The sequence below is a fragment of the Uncinocarpus reesii genome, genomic scaffold (assembly GCF_000003515.1).
Source record: "Uncinocarpus reesii 1704 scaffold_1 genomic scaffold, whole genome shotgun sequence".
In the NCBI taxonomy this organism is placed as follows: Eukaryota; Fungi; Ascomycota; class Eurotiomycetes; order Onygenales; family Onygenaceae; genus Uncinocarpus; species Uncinocarpus reesii.
In genome coordinates, this window is record NW_003052500.1 from 2,460,046 (window position 1) to 2,483,861 (window position 23,816).

General features: G+C 50.2%; 9 protein-coding genes across 9 annotated transcripts in view; 5 read left to right on the top strand and 4 right to left on the bottom strand.

The window, feature by feature from the left end:
- Positions 1–1,370: 1,370 nt before the first annotated feature.
- UREG_01024 (uncharacterized protein) lies at positions 1,371–2,011 on the top strand (the record flags this gene model as incomplete). Its single annotated transcript, XM_002541462.1, has 3 exons — positions 1,371–1,450; positions 1,505–1,603; positions 1,663–2,011. The coding sequence occupies 3 exons, from the start codon at positions 1,371–1,373 to the stop codon at positions 2,009–2,011; spliced, it is 528 nt and encodes a 175-aa protein (XP_002541508.1).
- Positions 2,012–2,699: 688 nt separating this feature from the next.
- Positions 2,700–6,148, top strand: UREG_01025 (uncharacterized protein; the record flags this gene model as incomplete). Its single annotated transcript, XM_002541463.1, has 3 exons — positions 2,700–5,653; positions 5,714–5,770; positions 5,839–6,148. 3 exons carry the CDS (start codon positions 2,700–2,702, stop codon positions 6,146–6,148), a joined length of 3,321 nt encoding a protein of 1,106 aa, XP_002541509.1.
- A 591-nt stretch (positions 6,149–6,739) lies between these two features.
- On the bottom strand, positions 6,740–9,753 carry UREG_01026 (uncharacterized protein; the record flags this gene model as incomplete). The annotated part of the gene is made up of 4 exons (XM_002541464.1): positions 6,740–7,432; positions 7,485–8,532; positions 8,642–9,450; positions 9,592–9,753. 4 exons carry the CDS (start codon positions 9,751–9,753, stop codon positions 6,740–6,742), a joined length of 2,712 nt encoding a protein of 903 aa, XP_002541510.1.
- Positions 9,754–10,662: 909 nt separating this feature from the next.
- UREG_01027 (uncharacterized protein) lies at positions 10,663–12,118 on the bottom strand (the record flags this gene model as incomplete). The annotated part of the gene is made up of 3 exons (XM_002541465.1): positions 10,663–10,868; positions 10,931–11,648; positions 11,699–12,118. The coding sequence occupies 3 exons, from the start codon at positions 12,116–12,118 to the stop codon at positions 10,663–10,665; spliced, it is 1,344 nt and encodes a 447-aa protein (XP_002541511.1).
- Positions 12,119–12,696: 578 nt separating this feature from the next.
- On the top strand, positions 12,697–16,159 carry UREG_01028 (MUS42 protein; the record flags this gene model as incomplete). The annotated part of the gene is made up of 2 exons (XM_002541466.1): positions 12,697–12,751; positions 12,807–16,159. 2 exons carry the CDS (start codon positions 12,697–12,699, stop codon positions 16,157–16,159), a joined length of 3,408 nt encoding a protein of 1,135 aa, XP_002541512.1.
- A 908-nt stretch (positions 16,160–17,067) lies between these two features.
- On the top strand, positions 17,068–17,834 carry UREG_01029 (uncharacterized protein; the record flags this gene model as incomplete). The annotated part of the gene is made up of 2 exons (XM_002541467.1): positions 17,068–17,086; positions 17,179–17,834. 2 exons carry the CDS (start codon positions 17,068–17,070, stop codon positions 17,832–17,834), a joined length of 675 nt encoding a protein of 224 aa, XP_002541513.1.
- A 483-nt stretch (positions 17,835–18,317) lies between these two features.
- Positions 18,318–18,634, bottom strand: UREG_01030 (uncharacterized protein; the record flags this gene model as incomplete). Its single annotated transcript, XM_002541468.1, has 2 exons — positions 18,318–18,566; positions 18,599–18,634. The coding sequence occupies 2 exons, from the start codon at positions 18,632–18,634 to the stop codon at positions 18,318–18,320; spliced, it is 285 nt and encodes a 94-aa protein (XP_002541514.1).
- Positions 18,635–19,761: 1,127 nt separating this feature from the next.
- UREG_01031 (uncharacterized protein) lies at positions 19,762–21,407 on the top strand (the record flags this gene model as incomplete). Its single annotated transcript, XM_002541469.1, has 3 exons — positions 19,762–20,632; positions 20,839–21,108; positions 21,310–21,407. 3 exons carry the CDS (start codon positions 19,762–19,764, stop codon positions 21,405–21,407), a joined length of 1,239 nt encoding a protein of 412 aa, XP_002541515.1.
- A 739-nt stretch (positions 21,408–22,146) lies between these two features.
- The window catches only part of UREG_01032 (uncharacterized protein), a gene marked incomplete at both ends in the record, with an annotated part of 2,369 nt that continues 699 nt past the window's right edge, over positions 22,147–23,816 (bottom strand). Inside the window, 2 exons of the mRNA XM_002541470.1 lie at positions 22,147–22,756; positions 22,915–23,768. Coding sequence (XP_002541516.1) covers positions 22,147–22,756; positions 22,915–23,768 — 1,464 coding nt within the window. The remainder of the gene's footprint in view (positions 22,757–22,914; positions 23,769–23,816) is intronic.

Sequence of the window (23,816 nt, forward strand, 5' to 3'; positions counted from 1 at the left end):
AGCCGGCGACGGCACAAAGTCCTGTTCTCTGCTCTTCTGTTCGCTTTCACGGAAGTAATCGTCAAATGAAGCCGGCGCAGCATGTGCGTGCCGAGCTTTGCGGCCGTGGCGGCCGTGAGTCCGCGCAACTTGGGGTATCGGTCCGCTCGTCTGTGGTGAAAGAGGGCGTAGAGACGGCATTTCCGCCGGCACTAAGAAGTGACCTCCAGCCACAGATTTTGGCGATTGGCGAGCTTGATCTGTAGGTTTATCTCTTGAATCGAAGACTACCTCCCCGGGCCCTTCGACCTCCTCCCCGAGACCGACGGGCAGTCTATGGAGCGCTCCATACCCCAGCACCGCACCAAGAGCGCCTTCCCCGCCCCAGTTCCGGTTGGGTACTATCTCCACATCTCTAACGACATCGAACTCGCTATTGTATACCCATAAAGTGAGACTTCTGTTGAGGTGGTCCTCCACGAGTTCCCCAAGCGCTGCTTCCCCCCTCAGCGTCCCACTCGGCGTTCCTAGGATGTAATCCGAATGCGGCAGAAGGCCGGCTAGGTAGGCAGGGCTAAGTGGCGAAGGTATCGACAGCACATGCCATATGTGCTGGGTGGAAGAGAGAGGTGCGAGTTGTAAAGTGAGCCCTAACGTTGGCTTCTCTGATTGAATCGGTATTACAACGCTGTGTGTTCGTTGGCCCTAGGATTTTACGGGTGAGTACCGCGGACAGTAAGGGCTAAAATCATAGATACCTTTGCGCTCCAAATCTGCAAAGAAACACTTGCCCCAGCACAATTGCGCACTTCAGTCGCGAATAGATGAGGGTCGGGATCTTCCTGTAAGCATAGATGAGCTCTTGTGAACCGGTAAGCTCTCTGAGACGGGAGAAGGTGACTCACTATAAGTCGGCCATTTATCCCGATTATAAAATCAAACCAAGGCTCTAGGGGAAGCTCTGGGTCTTTATTCCGCAGCACCTGGAAGCCGTACGAGCTGTCTCCTGTGGTGCTGTTTGGCTGCTTGGGTGAATCCGAGTCTAGCCTTCCAATGAAGCGATTTAATGCGCCGAACATTTGACAGGATACTCGATAGCAAACCAAGTGAGATCTAACAATTGCAATCAGAAAGCGATTGGGTTCGCTTGGGATTTTGGGCTGTTGTCGCTTCACAGTCAAAAGGTGTCCCTTGAGCTGGTGACATCAGCACCAGAGCTCGAACTCAAAAAGTGTGTTCTTCTAACAGCACCACGGGCGACCGGTTATAGCACGAGACGGCGACGGTCTTCCTTGACTGGTAGAGCAATACCAAACGCCCAAAGTTTTACCATTATGATTGCTCGATACGGATAGGGAAATCTGCTTCATGAATGATAGCGAGGCGGCGAGATGAGTGTTGAGGGCGAAGTGCCTCCACCGGAGGTCAAACACTACAACAGCCGTGATGATGTACCACAGGATATTCAAAAGTACTGAGTCCTTTACTCTATTGAATAGGTAGAAGTACTAATTGGGCATTGTAGGTACTGGGCACAGCGCTATAATATCTTCTCCAAGTACGATGACGGTGTCTGGTTAACCGACGACGCCTGGTTTGGAGTCACTCCAGAGCCCGTTGCTACGTATGTATTGATTTTCCGCATCACTTAACGAAAACGCGCTAACTAATGATGCTCTGAAGCAAAATAGCAGACCATGTGGCGGCTGCACGGTCCCTAAAGAAATGTATCATGATCGATGCATTTGCGGGCGTTGGGGGGAACGCAATCGCGTTCGCACGCTCTAATAAATGGAAAAGAGTCTACGCGATTGAAAAGGACCCTGCAGTCCTTCAATGTGCAAAGCACAATGCGAAGATTTACGGGGTCGAGGACAAAATCACTTGGTTTGAGGGAGACTGCTTTGAGACGATCCGGCTTTACCTGAAAGACCTGGGACCATATAGCGTGATTTTTGCAAGCCCGCCTTGGGGTGGTGAGTTGACTGAAGAATCCCACCCTCTGAGGACATATGCCCTTCATTGGCGCTAACACGCTACATCCTAGGCCCGGGCTATCAATCCGACTCTGTGTTTAATCTATCCACCATGGAGCCCTACTCGATCGAGACTATCTACTCGGAGTTCTCAGCCCTGACAAAAGACATAGCGCTTTTCCTCCCTAGAAGTTCTGATTTACGGCAGCTCGCAGCGCTCGTCAAGGATGGGAGGAAGACGACAGCCATGCACTACTGTATGGATGGTGCTAGCAAAGCCCTATGTATCTATTATGGAGACTTGAAACTTGAACAAGAATAGAAATCATTCAGTCCATTCTGTATTGTCCTCATGGGCTCCTGAATAACAACAATCCCCTGTGTTAACCAGCCACTGCTGACTAAGCTGGAAAGCTCCGGCTATGGTCACGTGATATCTAGAATTCGCATTCACAAGCAGCTCAGTAGCGACCAGGCATCTCACCCAGCTTGTTCCTCGACTGTCTTGCTGATTGCTGAGCTCATTTAATACGCTTTTTTCTTTATCTTCTTATTCTATGCTGTTTTTCGATGCTAACAGGCGCGGGACTCTTGATGATTCCTCATGTGCTGACTGACTACTTTGCCTGTTCCGCTTGAGCTCCCCACACTACCCGAGCTTTCAGACGTTCTTTTTCGCTTCATAGACCTCTGGCGCAGGATCGCCAGATATCCGAAAGTATTACACATTTGCGACTCGCCGAAATGTCTCAACCCCCGCAGCCCGATGGCCTCAAGCCAGCGGATGACCCCTTCGATACCTTTATGCGGGAGCTGAACTCCCCCACCGGCACCAGGGAGCTCGAATTCATGAGCCGAGAGTTAGATCCCGGGGAAAAAGCGGATGATGCTGTGGATTATGAAGATATCGAAGATGATGACGACCTCCCGGACGAAGAGCCGTCCAAACATCCAGATGCCGAAGACAAAACTGTTCAGCAGGGCCAGGGCTGGGATAGCTTCACCCAAGACCTTGACACCGAATTTTCCCGGCAGCCCCCAGGAGACGAACTTGATGATTTATTCGGAGACGTACCGTCATCACCTGTCGCGGCGGAGGCGGATAAGCATGGGGGGTTCGGACGTGCGCAGGAGACACAGCTTGCGCCTGGTGAATCGGGGTTGCAGTCGCCGGTAGATGATATGGACATGATATTTGGTGATGACGGAAAAGAAAGATCTCCAACTCCAACAGATATGGACCCAGAAACGCTTCGACAGTACCAGCTACAACAGGCTCTATTTGCCATGTCCGCTTACGGGCCAGATAACCCCCCAGCACCACCGGAGAATCATGAAGAATTACTGGCGTCCCTGTGGCCTAAATTCAATCGCGATGCTATGCCGCGCTTCCTAGAACTCCTCCCTCCGAAAAAATCACATTACATCGGCAAGACGCCGCTGAAACCACCCAAGCGGATTTTGCCTACAAAATTAAAACTCGAGTTTGCGCAAGATCAGGAGCGCATGTTTCGTTCTACCGGGAAACTAACGAAGCAGGCTTCAGAGCCAGATTCACCGTCTGTCATCATGATTAGTCCCCCTCCGAAAGATGACGATACCCTTGATGATATCATGGATCTAGAGGAGGATGATTGGGATGAGCAGCTTCCCGGAGGGGTTACTATGCAGGACTTACAATTTATTTGTGCGGACTGGGACTTCAAGGACACAATCTCGGATGAAGAAGGACCTGATCAAAACCACCTGCCTGCTCCAGATGGTGAATTCAATGAAGAGGAGGATGATTGGCTTTTTGAAACAACGCCTCCAGCCAAAAAACGAAAATTAGAAAAAGGCCCAGCCGATTACCTTGCCCTTTCTCACATCGACTTTCCTTTACTAGACGACCCTGCGGAGGTTACTGCTAAGCTTGCCAAACGGATTATTCTCGATATGAATGATCCCCGTCTTTTGCTCGACGAAATAACCCCAGAACCATCAGTCCAGGAAACGAAACTTGGAAGCGCTAGGACCCAGACCGACAATTCCACAAAACGCATGATGCAACGCTATAATATATCAAATGACGAAGCTTATGAGATGCTGAAAGAGAATCATAAAAACAAGGTCCGCAGTACGCTTGGCAATATTGTTCTGGAGCATAGTATGCCTGCAGTGCGACTCCAGTGGCCCTACTATAAGACAAGGCTCGCGAGGCAGGAGGCTCGATCTTTTCATCGTCCTGCTCTCACTTTCTTCCCGAACCTCCCTATCACCTTCAAAAAGCCGGCCGTGATCAAGCGGAAGCACCAAAAAGGCAAGGATGCCAAATCTCTCTATGATTCAACAAAATCTTTGTCTTTGGCGGATAACTCGCATGTTTTACTGCTCGAATACTCTGAAGAACATCCTATGATGATGTCAAATTTTGGGATGGGAAGTCGCGTGATCAATTATTATCGCAAGAAAAATGCCGAGGACTCCATGCGTCCCAAAGGCGAAATCGGAGAGACTGCAGTGCTTCTTCCCGAGGATAAAAGCCCCTTTTCCACATTCGGTCACGTTGATCCGGGAGAGACCACGACTGCAATTGCCACAGGCATGTTCCTTGCTCCCGTTTTCCGACAAGAGTCGAAAAACACCGATTTTCTCGTTGTCAGAAATAGCACTGGTGTGGACGGTGCAAGCTATTATCTAAGAAATATTGAAAATCTATACGTCGCAGGGCAACAGTTTCCGTCTGTTGACGTACCAGGACCTCATTCGCGGAAGGTCACAACTGCAGCAAAGAATCGTCTAAAAATGATTTGTTATCGCCAAATTCGGAAAAACCGCAACCACAGAGTCAGTGTTGCCGATATCACCGAACATTTCCCCGAGTCGACTGATATGCAAAACCGCCAGAAGATGAAAGAGTTTTTGCAATTTTCGAAGGATCACAAGGAATGGGAGATGAAACCCGGAGAACCCATACCGGACGAAGATGTCTTACGGGGTTATGTCAAGCCTGAAGACATCTGCCTTCTTGAGTCGATGCAGGTCGGTTTACAATATCTTCATGATGCAGGCTATGACCGTGAGGAGGATGAAGACGACGATGGAGATAAAGAAGGTGATAGTTTAGAGCAACAACTCGCCCCATGGAAAGCTACACGGAACTTTCTTCTTGCTTCTCAAGGAAAGGCGATGCTACAGTTGCATGGTGAAGGAGACCCGACAGGCCGAGGAGAAGGATTTAGTTTCATCAAGACGTCCATGAAAGGAGGGTTTAGAGCGGTGGGTGAAAGTGTTGAAGACAAACTCGATGCCCAAAGACTCAAAGAACTGGGCGGGCACAGTTATAATGTTGCACGCCAGCAGAAGTCGTATGAAGACTCTATTCGCAGGATTTGGGAAAGCCAGAAGAAAAGCTTGTCATCGACAATTGAGCATTCTGATGCTGAAAGTGATATCGACGTCGACGAAGCTGAGGACTTGTTTGGAAAATCCTCTGGCTTAGAACGACGCACCCCTCTACCAGGGCGCCGCGATGACGAGACGACCAGCCAGTTTAGCAGATTAAGTACGTCAAGTCAAACCAACAAAGTCATGAGAATTGTTCGCCAGGTCAGAAACTCTAGGGGACAGATCGAAGAAGTCCAGGAAATCGTTAAAGACCCGAGGGTCATCAAACAGTATCAGAAGCAGCGGTACGAAGCGGAACTCAGGGAATTATCGTACGTGCCCTTCCGATTACTTGTTTCATTTTTATTCGATTGGCTAATTTTGTACTCTAGTGCCGCCGACATGGTGCCAACCGGCGATCCCGAAACGGACGCTCGTCGCATGAAACAGTATGTCACACTCCTCACAGTCATAGTAGCTCTGCCATATCGCTAACCATGAAATCCCCACCCCACAGTATCCAAGACGAACTCCAACGTCTACAGCGCAACAAGGAGCGTCGCCATGCCCGCGAGAAACAAAAGTCACTTATGACCGAACCCAGGGAAGGTTCCCCAGAGACCGCCAACTCTCCCGCACCCACCGCCGCACCGAAAGGTGCTACACAGCGGAAATGCGCCAATTGTGGACAGGTTGGACATATCAAAACGAATAAAAAGTATGACTCCCCTTTCCCTCCATCACCTCTTGTAGGTGGAATGATAATCAAGAGCAAACCACCAACTTATACTTTCTTAGACTCTGCCCTCTTCTCAACGGGACGATGAAACCTGAAGATGGCGGGAACGCAACCGCGTTCATGATGGGAGCGCCGGCTCCCTAAGCACCATCTCCAAATGCACCCTAGCTTACTATGTCTTCCTATCCTTAAGCATTCTCTATTTTTAGATACCCTTCTTTTATTTTGTCCGCCAAATGATGATATATTTAGTACGTCCCTGAGGTTAGATGGCTGCACTTCTAGATGTGCTTTGTGGATATTTTCGCTACGTATTAAGGATGTATATGTATACCATCCAAAATTTGTCAAGTCTCCCTTAGCTTCCTCATATTCAATGGTTCCAGATATAAGTGAGAAGTCGTAAAAATATTCTATTCAGCCTATTTCCTGACATTATCCCAAGACGACTACGATCCTTCGCAGGGAACGACGTGGGATTTTTGATCAATCGTTGCTTTGGGCAAACGGCTGGCATAGAAGCCAAGAACCTGCTGAGGAATAAACGCCTGAAGGAATCAGACAAAGCGCAATGTGGAAGGAGAACCCGCGCTCACAAAAGCACACTAAAAGCCCGGGTATACGATTTTTGAGCGACGGACAGTAAGCTTCCACCTTGCCTTTGAGTTCGGATAGGCTATTAGCTTCGTTCCGGCTCAAGTGCAAGAAGGACATCCTTGGGACGCCGATAACTATATCCTAAAAAGGCCGTTCTCTTTCGCATCTCCAAAGCAGTTTTCCCCATCTGTTCATCCCGTAAGATCTTATCTCGAGCGCGCTTTTTCTCTCGTTTCTTCTTAGGGGGTTTATTCTGAAAGGTGACTGCAAGGCCAGCCAGCACATTACTCTTCGACTTCCCTCCAGATTTGACACCCGCATTGGAGCTGTCCAGCTGGGCTTTGATAGCTTCGTCTGCAGGATCTATTTCTTCAGGAGGGCTCGCTTCGCTTGTCCCATCCGGAGCATCGCTCACCAGTTCGCCTTCAAAATACTTTGTGTCTTCCCAGCCCTTAACTTTTGGTATAAATGGGGGAGTACGGTAGTGAAGTTCGTCCCATCGAATACTCTTAAAAAAGGGATGAGTTTTGATATCAGCGGCATCATCCGAATAGACGTAATAACCACGATAGCCTTTAACGGTTTTGTCGGACGGGAAATTGAGTAGCTCCCCTGGTATCCTTCCCGAATGGACAAAATCATTAAGAATATATTTTTCGGAACAAAGGCGATACTCCTTTTCTTGCAGTAGCCGCATAATTAAATCAATGGCATCGTCAGAGATAAGGCCATCAGAGGGTCGGTCCGTAGGGAAGTAAAGTGTTTGATAGTGGTGCTGGAGCGCATTAGCGACGAATGCAACATGTCAGACGATTGAATCAACTTACGAGGATCCTTTTTTTGGTATCATTTCTTGTTTTCGCCGCAAAAGGAGTAAAGCCGTATAGACACTTGATGTATTTTAGCAAGTACGCATCAGCAATGCGGGAGCCTAGCACAAAAGGGCGCACCTCATACAGAATGATCCCAATGCTCCACCAGTCACATCTTCCGTCGTAAGGCTCACTTTTGATGACCTCCGGCGCCATGTATTGACTGGTTCCCACAACACTTCTGGCTAGCTTTTTCCTTTGTTTTCGGTTTCTCCAGCGAAGGATATCATCGTTCGGGCCTGGGCCGGGAATCGAAGGCGGTCGGTCGTGAGTCCTACCGGGTTCCAACTTTGCCGCCCCAGGGGCAGCAGCTTGCGCGACTTCATAAGCTGCCTTTTTGTCTTTATTGTCCCCCTCGACTTGTATTCCTAGCTTCGACATTAATGACTGTCTTTGGTTCATGAAATATGTTTGATCGTGGGACCAATGTCCGTCAAAAGCAAGCCCAAAATCAGATATCTTTAAGTGGCCTGAAGCAGAAATAAGGAAATTATCAGGTTTGATATCTCGATGTATCCACCGGAGACGATGAGTTTCTTCCACGCAAAGAATCATCTCAGCGATATACCATCGGGTAATATCTTCACTCAAGATATTCTTCCTTATCAATAGGCTAAGGAAGTCCCCACCGATCATGAAATCCATGACGAGATAGAGATTATGGGCGTCCTGGAAACTAGAAATAAGCGGAACGATCCAGCGAGATTTTGCCGATGCAACGAGAAAGTCTCTTTCTGCTCGTAGATGCCCTTCCTGACAATTTCGTATCATATCCGACTTTCTAATGACTTTCATTGCGAAAACGGCTCTTTTCGTCTGGTCTAGTTCTTTACGACGAGAACTTCTAGTGCCCTCAACAGCAGATTTCAAAACGTCAAGGGTACTTGACCTCCTGTGGCTTTGATCTCCATGGGACTCTAACCTTGAAGTCTCTTCACTCTCATTCAGGGGCTGTTTTTCCCTCACAAGGGCGAACAACGCCAAAACTACCCTTCCCAAGAGCCTTGATAACTTCATAGCCAGCGACAGAGATACTCTCTCTAACTCTTGTGCAATTTGACCAGCTTTTTAAGACACGGTCTTGTCGAAGATGCTCGCTCTCCTGCCGATACCATGCTAATTTTGCTCGAGCACGTTCTTGTGTAGAAAGGTTGGAGAAATATAGTCTTTCTTCAAGTTCGCGTCGACGCTCAAAACGTGGGGACTCTCCAGAAAACAGTTCATTGAAATAAATTTCAAAAAAGATTCTTGCAGACGCAGCAGCCTCAACTGTGAGAATCGAAGGAGTTATCCTGTCCGCTTGGCACGATTTATCATTAGTTGGAGTAGAGCCTGGAGGTGTTTGACCGCGATTGCGGCCCCCCTTGTTGGAATTCTTTGGAATGGAAGCTAACGGGTCACCATCGGAAGTTGGATTTGTGGATTGGGTCCTGGGGGACGACCCGCTGCGGGCTGACGACGAAGAATCTGAATCATCCTGGGTATTATCTCCCAGTTTCTGTAGGTCAAGTACAGTAGACGAGATTGCACTGAAAGAAAAGTCGGGAATCTCCGGCCTTTGACGGAGGTCCGCACGGTGGATGATGGTAGGGTGACCGAAAGTTGTGGAGAGTTTATGAGATAAAATATGTGCGAGTCCAGGACTGGAATGTCGCCTGGGGACATAGAAGGTCGAGAGTTTGCCGTCTGTGCCTTCCGCCTCGCAAGGCCGGTGGCATCTATCAGAGTGGCGTTGATTCGCAAGATTTCCGCTTCCGTGCGAACGAAATGCCCTGTCTCTGGATAGCCTCAATGTGTTAGGTGGCGCCAGCAACATGGCAGGAGCAGCGTCCAGCTCGCCATCATCTTCGCCATACACTCCGCCCTGCAAAAGTAGACTATTACCTGGTTCATTCTGCGCTGGCTGGAAGACCCCCAGCAACTTGTCATCTAAAAAGTAGTTAACATCGTGCTATACATCAAGGGGCGGCTTGGGACTCTAGTCACCCGTTCCACTGTCATTACTCCGTAGCTTCAGTATTGACAGCAGCTTCGAGCCGCTTCTTCTAAAGAAGCTCCGTACACTGTCTTTGCTCCGAGAGGACCCGCTAGAACTTTCAGAGGCCAATGTCACCGAATTGTCCAAACGCTCGGAATCCTCCGCGTGACAACCAGCCCGTTTATGGGGCGCTAGATGATCAAGGAAGGTCTTGGAGGATGTAATTGTCCTCCGTTGGATGACCATGGTAGCGTCGTAGAAGCGATATCATTTATGAATATAGAGAACGACAGCCAGCGGACGGTCGAGATGGTCCAGCTCGCCTCTTGTTTTAATGAAAGAAGTAATGCATACACACCGGCGTGTTCAAAGAGTATTACACCCTGAGATACGGGAGTAGACAGGAGAAAGGAGCAGAAAGCCATCATGCTCTCAGAATCCACCCCGGCGTTGGGCCTGAAGCAAGAACAAGCCTGGATTGGCGGCGGGAAGTCGAGACCGCGTAGTACCAGGAGGAAAGCGCTGCTGGCCGCATGCTGATGGCCTCAAGCAACTGAATGCCTCGGATATCAACGAGAACTGAAGAGATCTGAGCAGTCCTGGGAGCCTGGGGGACAGCTCACTGTCTGGCCGGGAGGCAGGTGTCGGACGATTCGAGTCCAGGAGAAGCCATAACCGATATCCCTAAATATTTCAATATTGGCTTTCGATATTCATTGACTTAAAGGCTCGATCCCCCATTGTGTGATATGGATAGGATTGCACTTGGTGTAGATGGATTGCGAGTGTTGAATTGGTGGGTGACTTGTCGTTCACTCACCACCCATGAGAATCGCCGAAGCGTGCGAGTGGATAGCATCTCTAGTTACTGCACACAATTTCTATAATACGATATCAACAAATAGTAGTACTCTTGCAAGATTAGCAGTCCATTCCGTAACATCCCAGCCGTATTCTAAACCATCTCTACGAGAAACCCTTATTGAAGCTCAAGCATGCGGACTGCGAAGCCACAGGGGATATCTCCAAGAATAGAAAACAAACAGCAAAAGTAAACGCCGACGAATGAGGTTACTCTTTTGGTAGGGGATATTACTGCGAAAAAACAATGATCTGGTCCAATCCAACTCTGGCTCGAAAGTGCACGAAATCAGCCTATTTGATTTCAAGAAGTTTTACATCGAAAATGAGCTTGGAATTGGCAGGAATTCCGGGCAAGGAGGATTTGCCATATGCAAGATGAGATGGGACTGTAATCCGTCGTTCGGAGCCAACCGCCATACCGGGAATGCCAATATCCCATCCCTTGATCACTTCGCCGGCGCCGATCTTGAAAGAGAACGGTTTCCCTTTTTTGTTTGCTGAAAAAACACATGTTAGAAATTGGCAGTCATAGGGTCCCCAAATCCAAAGGCCAACTTACAATCAAACACTTTGCCATTCTCAAGTTTGCCGATATAACGCATCGACACTCTGTTGCCCTTCTTGGCTACAGGGCCTTTGCCTGTTTTCTTGTCTTCGATTTTCACGCCCTGGACTTCCTTGACAGTGGATTTAGGCTCTTCCTGCTTGGGAGCTTCCTTTTTCTGCTGCGCTGAACCACTTGGCCCTTGTTCAAGGTTTTTGGCGAATTGGACCTTCTTGTCCGTCTTTGCAGCGGCGGGAGCTTGCTGCTGCGCCTCAACAGCCTGACCGTTGTTCTTCTTGAGCTTCTTTTGTTGTTTCTTGCTGAGTGGGGGTTCCCCGTTTGTGGCAGGCTTCATGGTCTTTGACATCATATCGTCCAAATTCTCTTCTGAGTCCTCAGCAGGGCGCTTGTTCTTGCCCTTGCCATCCTTTTTAGGAGCCTTAGAAGAGACCTTCTCGTCATCATCGGTGTCGATTTCCATGATTCGAGGATTTGCCATATCGTCGAGATCGTCGCTCTCTTCGTCGATTTCTCCCATGAGAGCAAGCTCGTCTTCATCTGGCGACAGGTCGTAGTCATCGTAGTCATCGTCTTCCTCGTCGCTTTCGTCCTCATCGGCCTGATCGAGAGGGACAACGAAGTTTCCGGTGAGATAGACGGCGTGAGTGCCGGTCACTTTGAAGAAAACGCGCTCATCTTCAGTGATGACAAAATCGAGCGGTTGTTGGTAATGCTGCCGGTGTCAGGGAAATGTTAGGAACCTAGGTAGGATAAAGAACTTACCTTTTCAGGATCCAATGTACAGACAACCGCCTCATCTAGTTCGAGACCTTCAGAGCTCTCGCTGCCGTCATCGTCGGTCACCTTGTCCTTTCCTTTGATGAGCTTCGAGATGGCGGCCTTGAGATCAACATCATCCCCATCGGAATCGGAGTCGTCCTCGTCCATCGCATCTTCCATTTCCTTGAGTTTGGCAGCTTGCTTGGCCAATTTAGCCTTGGTGAGATCACTGGGTCCACCATTTGCTTCATCGTCGGAAGACTCATCGTCATCCTCAAGATCATAATCTGAGTCATCCTCATCGTCCTCATCAAAGCCTACACCCGGAGGAGCTCGAATGATCCTCAATGTCGCGCGGGGTGGCTTATTGGAGCTCGCCTCGTCCTCGTACTCTGGCAGGGCGTCAGGATCGATAGCTGCCATGGTAATACGGCACTAGTCACTTCAATCAGCACAACTGTATCCTCGCTTCCTTATAGAAACCAAAACCATACTGTTGCAGCAGCATTGGGCACCGCGGCCACGATGACACCACCTGGCGGGACCCTCGCCGCGTACAGGGCGACTGGCTGAATTCCGGACATGACTGCTGGACAAGAAAGGCTTTTGATCAAGAAGTATCCGTAGTCTCTATTCAGCAGCTAGCCAAGTGGGATACCCTGCTCCACGATTGCGAGAAAGAGAGAGAAACAGACCAGAAAAAAAAAAAAAAGAATAAACAAAAATCTGAAGACCCGCAAAAAAGCTGCTCTGCTGGGCTAAGCTCGATTAGGACTAGCACGGTATCCACATCCAGCCGCGATTAGCGCTCATGTGATCCCAAGTTTCACGTGAGCGCGCTTCCCGTCGCGTCGCGTTTGTCACCCGTTGACTCGCCACCGAGCAGCTCCCGGCCAGTTGAGGATGATGATAGGGAAGAGGACGTTATTCTCCCTGACTCCGTGGCACGGTTGATTATTTTGCGCAGCTGGCTATGAATTTTGCTTGTCCCTGGCCCCAGCATGGGCTCTCGATTAGAATCTGGTTCCAACGCCGTTCGGAAGAAGATTGAGAACCGTGAGACTCAGCCTTGGTATGGCCTGTAGAAGTTCTTTTAACTAATCTATTATAGATGTATTTGATGGCGAAGACGGCGAGGAGTACGGTGCTTCCAGTTTTGGGGGCTTCGGAGATTACTTTCGCCGCAAAAAGTTGAAATTGCAGAATCTGGACGCTGAGATACGATCGAGCTCGCCCAACAACCCCCCGATTTTTCGAGGCGTGGTGGCACACGTAAATGGCTACACCCAACCGTCTCTAAGTGACCTGCACCGACTTATCGTCAGTCACGGCGGAGGTTTCCTCCAGTACTTGGATGGCAAAACCGCGGCTACCCATATCATCGCCAGCTCCCTGACTCCGAAGAAGCGCGAGGAGTTTCGAAATTATCGAGTTGTGAAACCAGCATGGGTTGTGGAAAGCATAAATTCCGGACGACTGTTACCTTGGGATTCATTTAGGGTGGTCTCTGAAGCGGCTTCTCAAAAGGTTCTTCAGTTTCATCAGGATGGCCGGTTCACAAGCCAGAGCAGAAGCCAGTCATCTAGTTATCGTGACCAAATGGAGACGAGTTGGTATGGATCTCGCCTTATCCAGCAAGGCGTTGATGCCAACACACATGAGCCCAATGCAGCCCCTACTCCCGAGCCCAAAACGGCAGAAGAGGGCGACGATCTTTCTAATACCGCAGATTCTGTCAATGAAGATAAGTTATACCAGGTAACTGACGGTTCAACGTTGGCTGAAGACACGGTTATTCCAGACGATTTCGGGCAAAGAACCCGCCAGGAACCTGAGCCGGAAACCATACATGATGAATCACGGCAACAAAAGTCAGAGAGTCGTAAGGAGCCGACAACATCTGAAGAATACAATGCACAGTTGCTTTCAGCTCCACATCTGCGAAATTCGAGTGTAGCAAATCCGGATTTTATAAAACAGTATTATCGGGAGTCTCGCCTTCACCATCTTTCTACCTGGAAGGCTGAGTTGAAAGCAAAACTGCAGGAGGCCACACTTGCAAGGGCTTCCTCCCGTCGTACAGTCAAAACAAACGTTCCTGGGGCTCGAAGGTATATTCTTCACGTTGATTTTGACAGTTTCTTTGCCGCCGTTTCCCTTCGGAAACATCCCGAACTGGTGGATAAACCAGTAGCCATCGCGCACGGAACAGGAGGAGGGTCTGAAATAGCTAGTTGCAACTATCCAGCTCGGGCTTTTGGGATCAAAAATGGAATGTGGATGCAGGGTGCCATGCAGATGTGTCCTGACTTAAAAGTTCTTCCCTATGACTATGCTGGCTATGAAGACGCTAGCAGGAGATTCTATGAAGCAATACTTGATATCGACGGCATAGTACAGAGCGTCAGCATCGACGAAGCTTTGATCGATATCACCAGGCTATGTCTCGATGCGGCGAGTTCTGACGGGAAGGGCATATCTGAAAGCTCTATCTGGAGAGAACAAACAAAAGCAGACGAAATCGCTCAGGGCTTACGTGATTCGATCAAGCGCAAAACTGGGTGTGATGTATCTGTGGGGATCGGAGGGAACATTTTGCAGGCCAAGCTTGCGTTGCGGAAAGCAAAACCAGCGGGTCAATTTCAGCTCAAACCGGACGCTGTGCTTGATTTCATCGGAGAGTTCACTGTGCAGCAGCTGCCAGGAGTAGCATATAGCTTGGGAGGTAAGCTCGAAGAGCTAGGGGTCAAATACGTCAAGGATATCCGCGAACTCTCCAAAGAAAGACTGATTCAAAGCCTCGGGCCCAAAACGGGGGCTAAATTGTGGGATTATGCACGAGGTATTGATAATGCAGAGGTAGGGGACGTCGCACCTCGGAAGTCGGTGTCCGCAGAAATCAATTGGGGAATCCGCTTCGTTACGCAAGCGCAGGCAGAGGAATTTGTGCAAAGCTTGTGTGATGAACTGCATAGAAGACTTGTGGAAAACGGGGTCAAAGGGAAGCAGTTGACAATGAGGATCATGCGAAGAGCATTGGATGCACCCTTGGAACCGCCAAAGCATCTGGGACACGGAAAGTGTGATACGTTCAACAAAAGCATAATGCTCGGCGTCGCCACCAATGCCAGTGAATCACTGGGGCGAGAAGCTATCTCGGTTCTCAGAGGTTTCAATTTCTCGCCTGGCGATCTGAGAGGACTGGGCGTGCAAATGACTAAACTAGAGCCCGTGAAACCTGATGCTGCTCCTGGTGCGCAGAGTAGCCAGCGTCAATTGAACTTCAACGCGTCGAGTCCCCGAAAGCGACCTTTTACACCCGATTTGGATGAAATAACTACACCAAGAAAAGCAGAGTCGCACATCGCGATACAAACCGCACCGATCTTGAATGATGAATTGCAGAAACCGCTGAATATCACCGGTACTCAGTTTATCCTGCCTTCTCAAGCCAATTCTCAGGTTCTCGCCGAGCTGCCTGGAGATATTCGGTCAAAATTTGTTTCTATGAACAAGCGCCAAAAGCTTGATAAAGTGGAAAACCCTCCCAAGAGCTCTTCGCGGCCCCAGACTCCTCTTGGGCTGCCTCCCCAGTCGCAGCTTGATCCAGAGGCTTTAGAAGCCCTACCAGAAGATGTACGTACAGAGATACTGGGGTACTATCAGCAATCCCCCCAAACGCCTACGCGCCATGGGTCGCCAGAGTCAAGTAAGATCCGGCCGAAGACTAGCCTTACCCCCACAAAGACTCGGGCTGGTAGAGGTCGCGGCAGGCAGATTGGCAGTAAGTCTGGAGGAAACTCCAGCCTCACTCAGTCGAATTTTGTTGTGGCTCGGCCATCTTCATCCACGGGAGCTGCAGTAGGCGAGAGCCCTGGCGCGCCGTCGTTTGTCGAGGAATACGCGGAGGATAATATCTCGGAGGAGTTTCTCTCAGCGTTACCGGAGGATATCCGTCGCGAAGTCATAGAAGAACATAAACGCTCCCGTCTTCAAAAACGGGCGGGACTCAATTTACCCGCTACCCGCAAATCCACGTCGAGCAAACCTACCGATCGCCCACCAGATCAAAAGGTACTCGAATTCCCCCCTCAGCCGCCAAAGCCGACGTTCACTTCTCGGAAGCTCTCTTCGCTTCCAGAACTTCGCGAAGCGTTGAGTGAGTGGTACGAATCGTTTAAAACCGAGGGGCCTTTTGAGGAGGACGTAAATGCGCTTACTAGGTATTTGAAGCGCGTGGTCCTTGAAGAAAGAGACGTGTCCAAGGCTGTTGCCGTGACCCAGTGGTTTGGCTGGTTACTAGACCAGGACGCAAGCGATAAAGACCATGCGTTGGAGACAGTGAAACTTGGCTCCAGCGGCCAACAGCCGTTAGATGCCTGGATCTCTGCTCTCCAGAAGATTCGCAGCGATGTGAACGATGCTCTGGGGGAAAGGGGTTTACCTCCAGTTGAATTTACATGAGATGCAATCAGTTGTAGCAGAAACGTTGCATATTTGGATATTCAGTACCTATCAATAACAAATTTTTTAAATTAACTGCCAGACCATTCCAGTATTTATCCTGGCGCTGGGCTCCTGGACCGGGCATCGCAAACATTCACTGGGTGGGCATTCATCAGGCCGAATCAGTTGCAACTCCAGTTAGCAGGAAAAGACTGCGGTGTTTCCTCTCTGACATGGACAGTGCTGATGCCATCCAGACCAAGCACACCAAGCCGGCATCAGAATAAAAGACCAATAATGCCTCTGCGGCTATTCGTCGCCAAACGCAAAACAGCTGGCTTGACATAATGTTCATTGCATATGCATGTCCGCTTGTATAAAGGCATCATCTCAGGTATCATCACGGAAGCCCGTGTAGGCGATGTCATCACTCGCGACTAGACGCCCAATCAGACTAGCCGGTAGGATTCTTTGTTGGACAGGACCTGGCAGTTGAAGGAGGAATGACCGTTTCCTGAGATCCAGCTTTTAGAGACAGCTGCAGGAGTGGACGTCGCTCATGCAGCGGGAATCCATCCAGCCCTCGTGAAACCGGCAGGGATGTTATATGCGAATAGCTCAAAGAGAAAATCGCGCGGTGGAAGAGATTTTCCATCAATCGGATGTCTGTTAGGAATGCGTTGGTTAACAAAGGATCGCAAGCAAGGTCCGTGTCTTGCGGCTGTCACCAACAGTTAACTAATTAGTTAAAAGATGACCAAGCAACCTTCTCACTGTTGCCTGTTTGCCGAGGATCAACGTCTCCTCAGTTGCATTCAGTCAAGCTGAGAATATCCAGAATCAACACGGTGAGCTGCCATTATCTTCTTGTCTTGATTTGAATAGGAGTGCTGATAAAAGTACTTTCAGCTTTGCAGCCATAAATCATGAGTAGCAACACAGCAGGTACGGAAACAGCTATTATTCTGTCTTCCCGCGAGAATCCCCAAAGCAACATGCAGACCAGATACAACGCAAGACTGACATGGGCTATCCAGCCAAACACCCGGTCAAATATGCCGTTGTCCTCTACCCGGGCTTTCAGGCCTTGGACACTTTTGGCCCATTGGACATCTTGAATGGACTGGCGAACCACAGCCCAATCAGCCTCGACATCATCGGCCCGTCTTTGGACCCCGTGAGCACTAATCCTCTCCCCAGGCCTGGCGTGCAGCGCAACCAAGCAGTTTCCCAGAGCGTGGTCCCCACGCACACATACGACAATCCGCCGAAAGACATCGACGTTCTTCTCGTTCCAGGGGGGGTGGGCAACAGAGACCCAAGGGTCTTGGAGCCAGTATCAAAGCTTATCCAGGATCTGTATCCAGGACTGCAATACCTCTTTACCGTCTGCACGGGCTCAAGGATCCTCGCGCACACGGGTATCATAGACGGGAGGAAGGCGACGACCAACAAGATCAGTTTCAGTGAAGTCGCGTCCCACTATCCCAAGGTCAACTGGATCGAAAAGGCACGCTGGGTGGTCGATGGGAATATCTGGACTACCTCTGGGATCAGCGCGGGGATAGATGGGATGCTGGCATTGTTGGAGCATGTGTATGATAAAGAGATCGCAGACCGCCAGGCCTATATTCTGGAATATATCCGGAATGAAGACCCGTCCAACGACCCTTTCTGCGGTCACACGGAGTAAGGATACGGATAGAATAGACAGTCTTGTTGCCTTTCTTAGCGGCTTTGAATCTTCGCAATCATTCAAGCAGTTGACTAATTACTCTGTATTCTTTATTATTGCTTACATCCCCGCAAATCACATTCATACTGCTCCATAAAGAATATCGGCAATGCGCCATCCTTGAGATTACCCGGCAGTTCCCCAGCCCTCAATTTCCCGTCGTGATCGCGCACCAAGACAGGAAGCGAACGAGAGGGCCACGTCGTTGGGATTGACCTCTTTCGGCCCTGCACGGATGTAATTTGTCAACACAAACCAGTCTCCTGGGATGAACGAGTTCCACCGCAGCCCTCTCGCACCCTTCCGCGCGCTGCCAACGGGTAGTTCAGGCCCCATTCGTGCGCTCCAGCTCGTTCAACACGGCGACTTTTTGATGCTCGCGATGCAGGTCATCTGACCGGCGGCTGGAGGCGGAAATCTCCGGGATTTCTTGTTCCGGCGCTAGTCCACAAGCGGATAGGCCCGCCGAGAGCGGAGATTAACCCTAGCCCTGAGCCCTAATTGGGACAGGGCGTGGCTGCGTGCATGCGAACCAGAACGCTGCTTTTGCTCCAGGAAATGCGGGTGGAAACTCTGACGGCCTTTGGGAGCCCGCGGAAGACACGGCAAAGCTGCTTCCACTTGATTCGACAGGGCCAGATCAGGTGCGGAATCCAGTCGGTCATAGCACCATCTTTCCTGCTCCTCTCGCTTTAACAGCGCAGAACTAATGGCATATGAACCCGAGGCAGCTTCTTTGTAGCAGTGAGCGATGCCATTGCGCCGTCAACTGTTCGAGGACCCTGATGTTTTCCAACGTGATACGGCGTCATCTGGTACCACAACACCACAAGACTGGGAATGACTGTGTGTCATTGTGCTTTAGTTACCCCTGGGAGCGTGGCTTTCGGGTACATTCCCAGGGCCAGAACCCGTCGTCTACCGGATGACCGCATAGCAAGCGCGAACCCCGTCCGTGGCTATCAGAAATAACAATCCCCAACTTGTGAAGCGTTTAGCATGACAGGCCCTTTGGCGGGTAGACTCTTTTAACCCCGTCAACCGAGCCTCGTAGGTCCGTCAGGCCTCGCGTGCCTTTTATCTGTGGGTCATGGCGAGAACTGAGGAAAGGGGATCAAACCTTTCCGCCCCATGGATGAAAGTTAGCAAGGAATGACTTTTATCAAGAAATATACCTGCTGCTTGCGGTTTGGCGAGAGGAATCACAGGAATCAATCCTCCTTGTTCGATCTCCCGACAATCATCAACACCCCGGCTCTGCCTGTTCTTCTCCCGTCAGTGCCCACGTACGATGATATCACCGTGGTGAATGGCGCCGGCGCAACGAATCGGCATTCAACCCGACAGCCAAAACCGCGCTTATGTAACTGACTTGCTGGGTGGCAGTCTCCCCAGTGGCAAACATGGGACGGAAAACGCCTTTTAGAACCGCGAAAATATCTGGTCCGGGGCAAATTCATGGTCAGGGCAAGGCGCAAGCCAGAAGCGCTGCTGGAATCCACGAGAGCTCCCCAGCAAAAACGAGGATTTTCACGTCAGTTTCACCTGTGCAACCAGATTTCTTGCGCAGCGTGCTTCCCGTGCGACTTGACCGTCAGTATCCGCACCCACTCGATTGCAGATTTAGCTGCTTTTCTGCTGTTGCTTTTCAGTTCCGTGGGTCTGCTGGAGGCTAAAATAGACCGAGAGGGCGCTTTTTTTGTGCCGGTGTCTCTAAAACTCCGCGTGCAGCATTTCCCTTGTAAATAACACCCTGGATGCAGCATCCTTATTCCACGACAACTCGTTGCGCACGGACTCGAGATTAGGGAATATATCCTTCGACGCAGTATCCCCGAGTCCAGTATATAGAAATCCAGCTTTGTTCAGATTCACTCGGAACCACATGGCGCCCATGCAGCCGGAGAGTTTGTTCGCGCAGTTGACCACTGCACCACACGATGAGGTCTTTGCTCTCATGGGCACATTCGCCGCAGACACGTTTCCAAACAAAGTGAGCCTGGGCGCTGGTGTATACAGAGACAACGATGCCAAAAGCTGGAGGCTACCGGCCGTGAAGAAGGTGAGTCATTCTCCCTCAAGCACTCGTGCGGACAAAGGCTCAAGGGCACCACCCCAGGCAGAAGCACAGATCCTCGATGATCCGACTTTCGATCACGAATATCTCCCCATTGCGGGCTACGCACCCTTTATCGCTCTTGCTCGGGATCTTGTGTTTGGAGCAGACTCGCCCCTAGATACGGCCCAAATCGCCAGCTTGCAAACCGTCTCAGGAACCGGCGCAAACCACATCGGAGCGAGGTTTCTTGCAGACTTCCTCCCTCCCTTGGTGCACGGGAAGAAGCGAAAGGTCTGGATTTCCGACCCAACATGGGTCAACCACCACTTGATCTGGGAGCTGGTCTCATCAGGCACCACTGGAAGCCCCGTGGAGCGCCGCACATACCCCTACTACCATGCACCAACTCGATCGCTGGATTTTGAAGGCATGATGGCCGTGCTGGAAAAGGACGCCACCCGAGGAGACGTCGTTCTCCTCCACGCTTGCGCCCACAATCCCACCGGAATCGACCCGACCAGAGCGCAGTGGCTCAAGATCGCAGACCTCTGCGAACGCAAGGGCCTGTTCCCCTTCTTCGATTCGGCATATCAGGGATTCGCGTCCGGCGACTTGAACAACGATGCGTACGCCATCCGCGAATTCGCTTCTCGCGGTATGGAGCTCTGCGTCGCGCAGAGTTTCAGCAAGAACCTGGGTTTGTACGGTCAGCGAGTAGGCGCCATTCACTTGGTATGTCGAAACGCAGACGCAGCGGCAAAGGCAAGATCGCAGGCCATGGAACTGCAGAGAGGCGAAATCTCGACTCCACCAGCATACGGTAACTCTCTCTCTCTCTCCCTCCGTCCATGCCAATCGCAAATATATTCTTACCCACACACTAACAAATCGAAATAAAAACAGGTGCGAGGATCGCAGCAGCCGTGCTCGGCGACCCGACCCTTCGCGACGCCTGGAAGCAAGACCTCATCACGATGAGCAGCCGGATCAAATCCATGCGACGGGCTCTGTACGATGAACTCAAACGGCTCAATACCCCGGGCACCTGGGAGCACATCATCAACCAGATTGGCATGTTCTCTTATACGGGCCTGACCAAGGACCAGATCCGTATTCTGAATCAAAAGTACCACATCTACATGCTGGACTCGGGCCGTATCTCGATTTCTGGACGTCAGTTGCACACCTTTCTTTCCTTTTTTTTTGTTCCCTTTCACCATGCAGGGTCCGCCATGCGACGATGCGTGACCCCGCCATGTGCCTTTTTTTCTTTTCTTTTCTGCGTGACAGGGATTCAGTTTCCATCCGGACCGTCTCCCAGCCCGTAGAACGACTTGGAACGACATGGAAAACTGACTGTTCTTTTCTCTGCAGTGACTACCAGTAACGTCAAATACGTCGCGCAGGCTTTTGACTCCGTTGTGCGAGAGTGTCCCGCGTCGACAGCCAACGGCAAATCCCACCATCCTTGACGAGGACCGACGACGAAGCCAGAGTGGTGACATCCAGATGCTTTGGTTGCCATAGCACGAGTACCTATTATCGATTTCGTTTTTTGTTGTTTGGCTATTGTCCCAATTTATCCTTTTTCCTTTTGGATCTATGTCGATATCCTTGTATGTTGCTGCAATGTATTGTATGGCGTCCGCAATATCTTGAATGAACAATCTATGAAACTGCTATCTCAATACCTACGTACCTACAGCCTTTTTATATTTGTAACAATTGCTGGGGGGCATGCCTGTACAGGGAACAAGAATTATCGTACGATTTTTTGGCCAGTTTTGCAGGACGCCCACTTTTACCAAACGCACCCAAATCCCGTGCAACTCCAGCAATTTTCCGGTGGTCCCACCTCTGTGTGCACATATGAATGCAGACCGGTGTCCGGAGAGTATATGTAGACACGAGGCTGGTTGGGTTTTCCATTTGGCAAGATTACGCTTTACCACGGCAAAGCAGAAGCCAGAAGTGAGTCCGCCTTCGGGAAGTTAAGTTTAATGGATATCCTCACTGTACTATAATGACAAAAAACTTGAAATCAAAAGCCAGACTGACAATTCCGCCCAAATAATACAAAACCGGCTCCAGACAACCGGGGAAGAGATATTGAACCAGTCAAAAAACAACCCGACGGTCATCGAGAACATGGACCCAAAAATCGGAAGCACTATCCACACGCCAGAAACACAAAGACGGATGAATATGACCTCAGTAAACCGGTCTGCCTTCATCCCATTTCTTCATCTCTCGGCCTTCTGGAATCTCTTTGGATGCGACTTTAGACTCCTGTGGCAACAAGGAAAACCTGACTCTTGAGCTTTCCAATCGATTGCTCGGCGACTCCAAGTCTCCGCCAATTGCTCGAATACCGCCAATCCATTCCCAGACTCTCGACACGTCACCGCCACGCCCTTCTCGGACAGATGCTCGCACATTGGCGTTCCCCTCGACGATTCTTTTGACACGGTTCCAAAGATGCTCTCGCCGACTCCTCCTTAACTCATCTCGTAAAACATCGTCGCGGAGTTGTCCAGCTGATATCCACGGCTCCAATGCTTCTCCACGTGCATGTAAGGCAGCCTGTGTTGCCAAACGGTCCAGGGTCATGCTAACTAGAGACGGAACACGAGCTGCATCGGACCGCTTTGCGAGAATTTGAGCGCGAGTATAGCTAAGGATAGAAGCCAACAGTACTAAAATGAGAATAGGGAGTCGATACGCGAGGAGAGAGAGTCGAAGGTGCCGCTTGGCCGCGCAGGGGAGGGAGAGTTTCGCGAGGGAGGAGGAGCTAAACGTGATGATCGGGGACGAGCTCGGGCTGTGTATGCGTGTCCGTTACTGTTAGTCGAACTTCCCACGTCAGAAGATATCAATAATAAATATCGCCCCCCACATTGGACAAATCAAAGAGTTCGCCATGAAAGGACAATCAACTGCTGGAAAGCAAGCAAACGCTAAAGGAAAAATGTAGCTTACCCTTGAGTCTTAGCCGTAACCTCTTCCCTACCAGCAATTTCCCCAAGCGCTCCCTTCCAGAGCTCCTCAAATTCCTCGTCACTCATGCCCTTTCGTTTGGATTTGCTAACTCGCTGCTTTAGTTCGGCAGCTGTCATCCTAGGAGAGGTGACTTTCTTACTACCATCCTTGTTCGCCTCGCCGCACTCATATTTTGCTCTCTGTACCCTCAACTCTTCAACTGCTTTATCTGAAACAACTTTGACTCGGCGTAGTTTGTCACTATCCGGTTCGCAAGTCGGAGGCAGGGGAATCAAACCCCCGAGAGACAACGGGTGCGGTTTTAGGACAAAATCTTGCTCACAACTAGCTTCGAGGCTGGGATAGCAGAACGCATGTTGTGGGCATGGTTCGCATTTTGGCTCCAATGCGTTTGCCCATTTGGGAACCTTGGTGCCTTCGAGAGACCAGTGCTTTTTGCCAACACCGCAGTATCCTATCTCAACCTTTTCTTTTCTCCACCACAGCCCAATGCTGGACAGTAGTGTAAAGATAACGAACCAGGACGCAAGCTGCGCGCTTTTCCCCTGACTTGCTGGCCTTCGCTTCACGACTGCCTTTCGAGGTGTAGCTTGTGCCTGCATTAGAGCGAGCTGTTCATCTGGTGTAAATTCTTCTCTAGGCTCGATATCTTCTTCCTCCCACTCTTCTGCTTTAAAAGGCCTGAGTCCGGAAACTGGGGCCTCGAATGTTGCGCTAGTTGGCACCATGATACCACCTTCTTGCTTTAATCTGGTCAACAGCGGCGGCTCGGTTTTACGTTTCCTCCTCTCGTCCATTGTTGGCGTGGTCGCATAAAAGTGCTTTGGTGTACTCTTTCGCCTTAGTTCACGTGCTTAAGCTTCTGACATGGGGAGTCTCAA